Source organism: Pristiophorus japonicus, chromosome 7 (assembly GCF_044704955.1).
Source record: "Pristiophorus japonicus isolate sPriJap1 chromosome 7, sPriJap1.hap1, whole genome shotgun sequence".
In the NCBI taxonomy this organism is placed as follows: Eukaryota; Metazoa; Chordata; class Chondrichthyes; family Pristiophoridae; genus Pristiophorus; species Pristiophorus japonicus.
Genome location: NC_091983.1, coordinates 698366 through 710306, shown reverse-complemented (window position 1 = coordinate 710306; position 11941 = coordinate 698366). Strand labels below are relative to the sequence as shown.

At 46.1% G+C, this 11941-nt stretch overlaps 1 protein-coding gene and 1 long non-coding RNA gene across 2 annotated transcripts in view; one reads left to right on the top strand and one right to left on the bottom strand.

Moving 5' to 3' along the window:
* LOC139267022 (uncharacterized) overlaps positions 1-11941 on the bottom strand; it is a 161770-nt gene that overhangs the window by 121580 nt on the left and 28249 nt on the right. The gene's annotated exons all lie outside the window — the stretch shown is intronic.
* LOC139267019 (guanine nucleotide-binding protein G(I)/G(S)/G(O) subunit gamma-4) overlaps positions 1-11941 on the top strand; it is a 38095-nt gene that overhangs the window by 18593 nt on the left and 7561 nt on the right. Inside the window, exon 2 of the mRNA XM_070884657.1 lies at positions 11165-11272. Coding sequence (XP_070740758.1) covers positions 11186-11272 — 87 coding nt within the window. The 5' untranslated portion in view covers positions 11165-11185. The remainder of the gene's footprint in view (positions 1-11164; positions 11273-11941) is intronic.

The following is an 11941-nucleotide window of genomic DNA, read 5'->3' as shown; positions in this document are numbered from 1 at the left end:
ATGGGGTCAGACATTCAACTCGGGGTCAAATAGGTCACTGAGGTTGAAATCAGTTTGGTTCAGCCTCAGACAGTGACCAGGAAGGGGGATAGAGTCAGTGGCTAGGGATCGGAAACAATGGTTAGGGCATAGTAAGAAGCCAATGATTAGCACAGGTTTAACATTACCTCTTTGCTTTTTGTACTCTCCCCCTATTTATAAATTAGGATCCCATGTTTTTCTCTCAACTTTATTAACTTGTCCTCCCACTATTGAAGTATTCTATCTGAAATCCCAAAGTGTTTCTCCACTTCTCTAACACTTTAAAAGTTGTATTATTTAATGTATAGGTCATTCTTGTTCCCAAAATGTATGACCTCATATTTCTCTACAATAAATTTTATATAGCGTCTTTCACCTCAGGACTTTCGAAAGCACTTTACAGCCAATGAAGTACTTTTGGAGTGTAGTCACTGTTGTAATGTAGGAAACGCAGCAGCCAATTTGCACACAGCAAGCTCCCACAAACAGCAATGTAATTTTGATTGAGAAATAAATATTGGCTAGGATTTCCCTAGTCGTCTTCGAATGAACCTGAGAGTTGCAGACGGGACCTCGGTTTAACATCTCATCTGAAAGACGGCACCTCTGACAATGCAGCACTCCCTCAGTACTGCACTGAAGTGCTTGCCTAGATTGTGTGCTCAAGTGGGACTTGAACCCACAACCTACTGACTCTGAGGTGAGAGCATTATCCACTGAGCCATGGCTGTTCTAATATATAACGCTGCCGAGTATGAATCAAGTCTTCATTAAAATACACAGTTAAGGGATGCAGTAATAGGATCTGAGCAGAGTCAAGAGATTGTTTGTAAACCCCAGGCCCAGGAACGTTCCCAATGTCTGCTCACAACGGCTGTTTGTAGCTGTCCATCCACCATCCAATAGGGAATTCAAGAGAACCTTCTTTACCCAGAGAGTGGTGAGACTGTGGAACTCATTATCACCTAAGTACACGAGGGAGAAAAGAATAGAAGGATCATTAAGGCAGTCCCTCAAAATCGAGGGAGACTTGCTTCCACTCTAAAAGTGAGTTCTCAGGTGACTGAATAGCCCAGTACGGGAATTACAGTCTCTGTCACAGGTGGGACAGACAGTGGTTGAGGGTAAGGGTGGGTGGGGAGTCGGGTTTGCCGCACGCTCCTTCCGCTGCCTGTGCTTGGTTTCTGCATGCTCTCGGCGACGAGACTCGAGGTACTCAGCGCCCTCCACTTAGGGCGGTCTTTGGCCAGGGACTCCCAGGGGATGTTGCATTTTATCAGGGAGGCTTTGCGGGTGTCATTGAAATGTTTCCTCTGCCCATCTTGGGCTCGTTTGCCATGTAGGAGTTCCAAGTAGAGCGCTTGCTTTGGGAGTCTTGTGTCTGGCATGCGAACAATGTGGCCTGCCCAGCGGAGCTGGTCGAGTGTGGTCAGTGTTTCAATGCTGGGGATGTTGGCCTGGTCGAGGACGCTAACGTTGATGCGTCTGTCCTCCCAGGGGATTTGCAGGATCTTGCAGAGACAGCACTGGTGGATATGCTGAGGAGGTCAGATGAAGTAGGGAGGGAGAGGCTTGTGTGGAGCATAAACACGGCATAGACTAGTTGGGTCAAATAGCCTGTTTCTTTACTGTAAATTTATGTAATTCGGTAGAAATTGTAATTTATTACCAAATCAAAGAATTGAAAGGAGTGTTAATCTGAGTTTTAACTTGTGTTTTAATTTGGATTCACGCTTCCATTTTGTGTAGAGGGGGAGTGAGCAGATCCTCAATGCTGGTGGCTGTGAGAAACTGTGTTGGGCTTGCGTCGTGTGAAAGTGAGATCCAATCGGAACTAATCTGCAGCCACATTAACTGATACCTTTTGGGCACCGGATCTTGATGCACAGATAAAAGGTTTTTTTTTAAAATCGAAGCTAATGGCAGACTCCAGCAGTGCTACACGCCCAGCAAGTGATTCTTCCCCCTCACTCGCTTCTCTTCCCTGTGGTGCTAATTGGCTCTCCTGACTTTAACAGGACTGAAGGCAGATGTTTCCTTTGAACATTTCTCTTGCACGTTTTGAGCTGACAGTAATTATCAAATCTCCAGACTCGGTGTTCTGTAGGGGTGCTGAGGGAAGCTGAGGAGCCCAGAAAGGGGCACATCCACACACAAAACACACTGTGCCCTGTCTATCTGCTCACATCGGATCTGCTGCACATTTACTGTTAGGATGGGACTCGAATGTCGTCAATGCCTGTTCTTGTTGATAGGAGGCTCCCGAGATAAGGGAAGTGGTCCACGTTGTCCAGGGCTGCGCCGTGGATCTTGATGACTGGGGGGCAGTGCTGTGCAGCGAGGAGAGGCTGGTAGAGGATGTTTAGCGTAAGGCCCATGCGAGGGACTGCCTGTGATGATGGGACTTGGATCCTTTCTGCAGTGGGTCCCCTTACAACTAACCCCGTGCATGTTAATGTGTGAGAACACTGAGGTTATCAGTTTGAGAAAATGTGTACTTATTGGTTCAGTGACCAAGGAGCTGGATAGACAATTGACGTAGACAGGTGGATTCCCTGCTCAGGCGTGAGCTAAAATTACAGTTGGTCTCAATGATGTCACTGGGCCACAACGTGTCTATGTAAAGAAGGACCCTGTTGGCTGCAGACACATATTCTTACTGCCTGCTTAGGAGAGCAGGTTAAAATTGCAGATGTTGCGATCATGGCGGCTTTCAGACAGGTAAGAGCCGGGGCAATTTTAACTGCCCACCTGCCAGGTTTCTGCTGAGCGAGGTGAGTGAAAATCGCCCCCATAATTTATACTGCCAGAAACCGAACTGGTCCATGCCAGTGTTGAGCCTCCTCCCACCCTACTTCTTCGCACCTCATCAATGATGGTGTATTTAGAAACATAGAAAATAGGTGCAGGAGTAGGCCATTCGGCCCTTCGAGCCTGCACCACCATTCAATAAGATCATGGCTGATCATGCAACTTCAGTACCCCATTCCTGCTTTCTCTCCATACTCCTTGATCCCTCTAGCCGTAAGAGCCACATCTAACTCCCTTTTGAATATATCTAAGGAACTGGCCTCAACAACTTTCTGTGGTAGAGAATTCCACATGCTCACAACTCTCCGAGTGAAGAAAATAGCATCAATAGAAAGATTAATAGTTGAGCGAGTTTCGCACAGACACCAACAGAATTCAAGTTCAAAATCCAAGCTTTTAAAAGAATAACTGGGGGCAGGCACCTTTACCGACCATTACAGCTTATTACAAAGAGGCATTAAGGAACAATAAAGGAGGTAGCAATGGCTGGCAGTGTTAATCTGCTGAAGCATGCAATTACGTTTATTAACTTGCTCCTGTGTTGCCATCCATTTTGAAAGGCAACAAAGATTTAAGTCCTGACACACAAAAGCTGGATTTGTTTCGGAGTTCAACCCTAGGTCCCTGCAGCATCCTTGATATGGGCACATGGTTTGACTCCACAATGCAGTCTGTATGCAGAAATTGATGAGAAGGGAGCTAGTTCAATAACTTCAGACCTTCTTTCCGGCCATCTCCAGAGAACAATAGCACCTACGTGCTTTCCTTTGCGAGGTGAGTCACGTTAGCAGGAATCCTTTATAATGTTGCAGAACTAAAAAAAACCTGCTCCATACCTGACCTGGGCTTTGAGGACCGAAAAGAACTCGGGTTTTTAAATCAAATTTTGTTTTTTCACCATGTGTTTCCCATCACTTCTCCCTCCACTGCCCCCAGAGTGTTCTTCCATTTTCCCTCATCGACGGGGCACAACTTCACCCTCACTGCACAGAAGGATGCCATTCGCTCCATCTTGTATGTGTCGACTCTTCCAAAGAAATCCAAAATTCATCCCAGAGCCCTGCAGCTTTCTCGGTTTCAGTTTGTTCCCGGGATGTGGGCGTCGCTGCCAAGTCCGGTATTTATTGCCCATCCCTAATCGCCCGTGAGAAGGTGGTGGTGAGCCACCTTCTTGAACTGCTGCAGTCCGTGTGGTGAAGGTACTCCCACAGTGCCGTTAGGGAGGGAGTTCCAGGAATTTGACCCAGCGACGATGAAGGAACCGCGATAGTGCCAAGTCAGGATAGTGTGTGACTTGCAGGTGGTGGTGTTCCCATGCACCTGCTGCCCTTGTCCTTCTAGGTGGTAGAGGTAATGAGTTTGGGAGGTGCTATCAAAGAAGCCTTGGCGAGTTGCTGCAGTGCATCTTGCACTGCACACTGCAGCCACTGTGCGCCGGTGGTGGAGCGAGTGAATGAAGGTGGTGGATGGGGTACCAATTAAGTGGGCTGCTTTGTCTTGTATGGTGTCGAACTTGTTGAGCATTGCTGCATTCATCTATCACACTCCTGACTTGTGCCTTGTAGATGGTGGAAAGGCTTTGGGGAGTCAGGAGGTAAGACACTTGCCGGGTCAGATCTGCTCTTGTAGCCACGTATTTATGTGGCTGGTCCAGTTAAGTTTCTGGTCAATGGTGACCCCCAGGATGTTGATGGAGAGGGATTCGACGATGGTAATGCCGCTGAAAGTCAAGGGGCGGTGGTTAGAATCTCACTTGTTGGAGATAGTCATTACCTGGCACTTGTGTGGCGCGAATGTTACTTGCCACGTATCAGCCCAAGCCTGAATGTTGTCCAGGTCTTGCTGCATGCGGGCATGGACTGCTCCATTATCTGAGGAGTTGTGAATGGAACTGAACACATCAGTGAACATCCCCACTTCTGACCTTATGATGGAGGGAAGGTCATTGGTGAAGCAGCTGAAGATGATTGGGCCTAGGACTCTGCCCTGAGGAACTCCTGCAACGAAGCCCTGGGGCTGAGATGATTGACCTCCAACAACCATCTTCCTTTGTGCTAGGTATGACTCCAGGCAGTGGAGAGTTTTCCCACTGATTCCCATTGACTTCAATTTTACTAGGGCTCCTTGATGCCACACTCAGTCAAATGCTGCCTTGATGTCAAGGGCAGTCACTCTCACCTCGCATGTGGAATTCAGCTCTTTTGTCCATATTTGGACCAAGGCTGTAATGAGGTCTGGAGCCGAGTGATCCTGGCGGAATCCAAACTGAGCATCAGAGAGCATGTTATTGGTGAGTAAGTGCCGCTTGACAGCATGGTCGATGACAACTTCCATCACTTTGCTGATGATTGAGAGTAGACTGATGGGGCGATAATTGACCGGATTGGATTTGTCCTGCTTTTTGTGGACAGGACATACCTGGGCAGTTTTCCACATTGTCAGGTAGATGCCAGCGTTGTAGCTGTACTGGAACAGCTTGGCTAGAGGTGCGGCTAGTTCTGGAGCACGTCTTCAGCACGACAGCCGGGATGTTGTCGGGGTCCATAGCCTTTGCTGTATCCAGTGTGCTCAGCCTTTTCTTGATAGCACGTGGAGTGAACCGAATTGGCTGAAGACTGGCTTCTGTGATGGTGGGGGACCTCAGGAGGAGGCTGAGGTGGATCATCCACTCGGCATTTCTGGCTGAAGATGGTTGTAAATGCTTCAGTCTTGTCTTTTGCACTCACGTGCTGGTCTCTGCCATCATTGAGGACAATGATATTCATGGAGCCTCCTCCTCCTGTTAGTTTAATGGTCCACCACCATTCACGACTGGATGTGGCAGGACTACAGAGCTTTAATCTGATCCGTTGGTTGTGGGATCGCTCATGTCTATATGTAATCCTGTATTATAGTTTCCCCAGGTTGGTACCTCATTTTTAGGTGCTGCTCCTGGCATGCTCTTCTGCACTCCTCATTGAACCAGGGTTGGTCCCCTGCCTTGATGGTAATGGTAGAGTGAGGGATCGGCCGGGCCATGAGGTTACAGATTGTGGGGAATACAATTCTGCTGCTGCCGATGGCCCACAGTGCCTCATGGATGCCCAGTTTTGAGCTGCTGGATCTGTTCTGAATCTAACCCATTTAGCACGGTGGTCGTGTCACACAACACGATGGATGGTGTTCTCAGTGTGAAGACGGGATTTTGTCTCCACAATGACTGTGCGGCGGTCAATGCTACCAATACTGTCATGGACAGATAGTTCTGCATCAGGTAGACTGGCGAGGATGAGGTCAAATACGTTTTTTCCTCGTGTTGGTTCTCTTACCACCTGCCGCAGATCCAGTCTGGCAGCTACGTCCTTCAGGGCTCGGTCAGTAGTGGTGCTACCCAGCCACTCTTAGTGATAGAATTTGAAGTCTCCCGCCCAGAGTACATTCTGTGCCCTTACTACCCTCAGTACTTCCTCCAGCTAGTGTTCAACATGGAGGAGGACTGATACATCAGCTCAAGGAGGATACTAGGTGTCAATCAGCAGGAGGTCTTTTCTTCGCCCATGTTTGACCTGATACCATGAGATTTCATGGGGTCAGGATGCAATGTTAAAGACTCCCAGGGCCTCGCCTTTAGACTGTATGCCACCTCTGGTGGGTCTGTCCTTGCCCATAGGGTGATAGAGATGTCTGGGACATTGGCTAAAAGGTATGATTCTGTGCATATGACTATGTCAGGCTGTTGCTTGACTAGTCTGTGGAACAACTCTCCCAAATTTGGCCCAAGTCCCCAGATGTTAGTGAGGAGGACTTTGCAGGGTCGACTGGGCTGGCTATGCCTTGGTTGATGCCGGGTGGTCCGTCCAGTTTTATTGTTAGTATACTTCTTTGTAGCGGTTTGGTACAACTGAGTGGCTTGCTGAGCCATTTTAGCAGGCAGTCAATCACATTGCTGTGGGTCTGGCATCACATAGGTCAGATTTCCTTTCCTTTCCTAAAGGACATTAGTGATTCAGATGAGATTTTACGACAATCCGGTAGTTTCATGATCACCATTACTGATACGAGCTTTTTATTCCAGATTTGTTGAATTAATTAACTGAATTTAAATTCCACAGATGCGGTGGTGGGATCGGACCTCATGGATTACTAGTCCAGTAACATAACCATTATGCTACCGTACCCACTGTTCCCTTTAAAGATGTAGTGGTTGCTGCCTCAACCACTAACTGTGGTAAAGCATTCTGTGTTCCAACAGCCCTGTGTAAAAACATTTCTCCCAACTGCTCTCCTGCTCTACCATCGTCACTGACTCTCCAGCCAGACAAAACCGTTTTTCCCCATGCACCTTATCAAAACAAATCTCTATCCAATTTCTTCTTAAACTTTTCCTACTCTGGCGGAAACAGTCCCAGCATCTCAAATTTCTTCTCCTAACTATAGTTTTCCATCCCTGGCACCACCCTGGTGCATCTACGCTATACTCTCGCTATGGTTTTAATGTTTTTGGTTTAATGGGGTATTTAAAAACTGTATGCAGCACCCTAACTGTGGCCTAACCATTGGCATGTACAAATTTACCCATCACTTCTTTGCTCTTGTATTTTCCCCTATTCGTGGGTACGGTAGCGTGATGGTTATGTTACTAGACTAGTAATCCAGAGAACGCGAGTTCAAATCCCAACCTTGTATTAAATTTAAATGGTAATTATAAACTTTTGTTAATGAGTACCACTATTGAGAATATTTATCACGGACTGCAATTTCCCCGTTTACCAATGCTAGTAGAGTTTCCGCCATACTTCCAGCTAATTTAAATGACGGATCAGGAGCAGGTGCCAAGGAAATTCCAGGATTACAAGTTTTAGGTTGACTCACTAAAAATAGGACAGAACTGCTGTAAAATTCAAGCTGGTTATAATGCCGTCCTTCCTAGAGTGCAGTATGTGAAGGAGCACTAAAGTTGTTTCATATGGTTGGCATTATTTTTGTATCTTGGAGAACAGCCGTGAGAGGATTCACAGGCTGATGGCTGCAATTTAAATGCTCCTTCATTTGCTGTAACCACCTTTATACCAGCCAATGGGGGTGGTTCGTCCTATACGGCGGGGGGGGTTATGGGCTCCCACAACCCATACGATGAGAGGGGCGTAGGAAGCACCCACACCCAATGTATACGGGCTTCCCGCTGGATGTCAACCCAGAATTCTGAGCTGGAGCTCCAGTCCCCACTCACCGGGACAGTGGAGGGGGATCATACCCTGCACCTTCTGACTCAGCTGGATTGCTCCCATAAGCTAAATGCTCATTTCAGGTTGTGATAAAACAATTCACACATCCACCTCCATGGCACGAACCTGGTATTGCAGTACTTCCAGGAACGGTGCAGTGGCTCTAGGCCTTTTGGCTAAGAGCATTGGCGCAGAGTGATCCTTGACAGGTGCAAGGTGACCTCTGGCGTTTGTGATTTGACAAAGAATTGGAAAGATTGGCAACGAATAAAAAAAATAAAAAATTCACTGTTACAGGTGCAATATTCACAGGTCACCAGCACATGGCTTGTGATTGTGTTCAGCTTTGACCCACGTCAGCTGTGGCTCAATGGGTATCTCTCTCGCCTCTGAGTCTGAACGTCGTGGCTTCAAGTTCTATTCCATAGACTTCAGGACATAATCCAGGCTGATACTTCAGTGCTGTACTGTCTGAGTGCTGTGCCGACGGAGGTGCCGTCTTTCGGATGAGACGCTGTTGGCCCTCAGGTGGATATAAAAGATCCCACTGCGCTATTCAAACTAGAGCTATGGAGTTGGGAACTGGAGGCGGCTATTCAGCCTCTCGAGCCTATACCGCTATTCAATTAGATCACAGCTAATCTGTACCTCAGCTCCATTTTCCTGCCTTTGCTCCAAATCTCCTCTTACACTTACCCAACAAATATCTGTCGATTTCAGACGTTAAAATTTCAATTGACCCCCAGCATCCAGAGCCTTTTGGGGGAGAGAGTTCCAGATTTCCAATACCCTTTGTGTGAAAAATTGCTTCCTGATTTCATTCCTGATTGGCGTAGCTCTAATTTTATAATGATGCCCCTTTGTTCTGGATTATAATGGGTATGGTATAATGTAGTTGTTGTATTATTGGACGAGAAATCAAGAGGCCTGGGGACTAATGATTACAGTGAATGAGAGTTCAAATCTCACCATGGCAGTTTGAAAACTGAATTCAGTTTAGAAAATATAGGACTAATATGGAAAAACAGTATACAATAAATGGCACAATTTTGAAACGTGTAAATGAGCAGAGACCTAGGTGTCCACATACACAAATCCTTAAAGGTTGCACAGCAAGTTGATACGGTAGTTTTAAAAAAGCATATGGGTTACTTGGGTTTATAAATAGAGGAATAGAATATAAAAGCAAAGAAACCATGCTAGAACTTTATAAATCACTGGTTAGGCCCCCGCTGGATTATTGTGGACAATTCAGAACACCAAACTTCAGGAAAGACTACAGAGGAGGTTTACTAGGAAGTGGGAATTCAGGTTGGAAAAAGTAGGGCTGTTCTCCTTGGAACAGAGAAGGTTAAGAGGTGACCTAATAGAGGTTTTCAAAATGATGAGAGGCTTTGATAAGAGAAAGTGTGTGTGTGAGGGGGGGGGGGGGGGTGTTAGCCCTGATAAAGGATGACATAGGGACAGCAGAGAAAAAGGATCTCGGCTCGGAAGATCAGGAAGTAGAATCAGTATGGGTAAAGATATGGAATAACAGGGGCAGAAAACACTGGTGGGAGTAGTATATAGACCCCCCCCACCAACAGTAGCTATACCGTTGGACAGAATATTAATCAAGAAATAATAGGAGCTTGTAACAAAGGTAATGCAATAATCGTGGGGGACTTTAATCTTCATATAGAATGGACAAATAAAAATGGCAAGGTAGTCAGGAGGACGAGTTCATGGAATGCATTCAGGACAGTTTCCTAGAACAATTCATCATGGGACCAACCAGGGAACAGGCTATTTTAGGTCTTGTATTGTGTAATGAGACTGGGTTAATTAGCAATCTCATGGGGCAGAGTGATCATAATATGATAGAATGTCACATTACGTTTGAGTGTAACTTGCCTAAGTCTGAAACTAAAGTCTTAAACTTAAATAAAGCCAATTACATAAGTATGAAGGGCGAGTTGGCTAAGGTAGATTGGAAAAATAGATTACAAGATATGGCAGTAGCTAAGCAGTGGCTAGCATTTGAAGAAATATTTCATAATTCTCAACAAAAATACATTCCATTGAGAAACAAAACCTCCACAGGAAAAGTGATCCATCCGTGGCTAACCAAAGAAGTTAAGGATAGCATTAGATTGAAAGAAGATGTTGTGAAGAATAGTAGTAAGCCTGAGGATTGGGAAAGTTTCAGAAACCAGCAAAGGATGACTAAAACATTTGCGGATGACACCAAATTAGGGGGAGGGATAGTCAATACTGAGGGTGCAACACATTACAGGAGAACATTAATAAACTTGCAGAATGGGCATATAATTGGCAAATGGAGTTCAACACAGATAACTGTGAGGTATTACATTTTGGTAGGAAGAATAGGGAGGTCATTTATTACTTGGAGGTTGCGAGACTAGGTAGAGGAACAAAGTGATCTTGGAGTACAAATACACAAATCACTAAAGGTTAGCAAGGCCATAATAAAAAGCAAATCAAGCACTAGGGTTTATTTCTAGAGAGGGAAGTTATGCTAAACCTGTATTGAATCTTGGTTAGACTTTGTACAGTTCTGGTCACCATATTATAAAAAGGATATAAAGGCATTGGAGAGAGTGCAGAGATTATTTACAAGGATGATACCAGAAATGCGAGGGTATACATATCAGGAAAGGATGAACAGGCTGGGTCTCTTTTCTCTTGAAAAAGGAAGGCTCAGGAGTGACCTAATAGAGGTCTTTAAAATTATGAAAGGTTTTGATAGAGTAAATAGAGAGAGAATGTTTCCACTTGCGGGGAAGAGCATAACTAGAGGCCATCAATTTAAGATAGTCACCACGAAATCCAATAGGGAATTCAGAAGAAACTTCTTTACCCAGAGAGTGGTGAGAATGTGGAACTTACTACCACAGGGAGTGGTTGAAGCGAATAGTATGGTTGCTGTTAAGGGGCGGCTAGACAAGCATATTGGGGAGAAGGGAATAGAGGGATACGCTGATAGATTTAGATGAGGAAAGATGGGAGGAGACTCTTGTGGAGTATAAACGCCGGCATGGACTGGTTGGGCCGAACGGCATGTTTCTGTGCCATATATCCGATGTAATCCTATGTAAAACCTTCAGGACATGTGATTTCATTTGAAGGTTTACAGAGTGACGGGAAAGATGTCGAACAACAGCACAGCCAGTATATCGCAGGCCAGAAAGGCAGTCGAGCAGCTGAAGATGGAAGCCTGCATGGACAGAATGAAGGTAACGGCACTTTCTGAAGATTCATAGTTGGCATCGTTTGAAATGTAACAGTTCTGAGGCATTTTGTGTGTAAAAGAGAGGATGGTCCTTATTTTGTTGATTGTTTAACAATGGTGATATGAGGAGTGATTGTCTTTACATCAGAATCAGCTTTAAGATGCCCTTCTTCACCTTCAAAACCCACCATGGCCTCGCCCTTCCTCTGTGATCTCATCCAGCCGTATGCTAATACTGATACCTTTGAGAGAGCTGGTTCCTGGCTGGGCCAGAGATCACATTATACCAGAAGTAGGTACCAAGTGATGTTAGTCACGGTCAATGTGGTCTCCTGCGCTGGTCTCGATCGCCTGGAGGCTTTGGGGAGGAATTTTCAGATTTCTCTCCCCTGGGGTTTCTGATCTGCTTTTTCGCCTCTCCCAGGAGACTACATGGCACCGAGGGAGCACACAGTCTCTTGACAAGATGCGAAAGGCATCACCACTGTGTGGGACAGGCTGCATGGACCAGTTGGTCTTTTCCTGCCCGACGACGTTGTGTGTTCGAATGTCCAGCCTACTTCCTGCTCCCCACCATCAGCGGTCCTCCTTCATCCACGTTGCCTCACCTGCCCACTGAAACCCCCTCCCTCGTCACCACCTCCCAACCTTCAGAAAGCTCCCCACAGCCCGG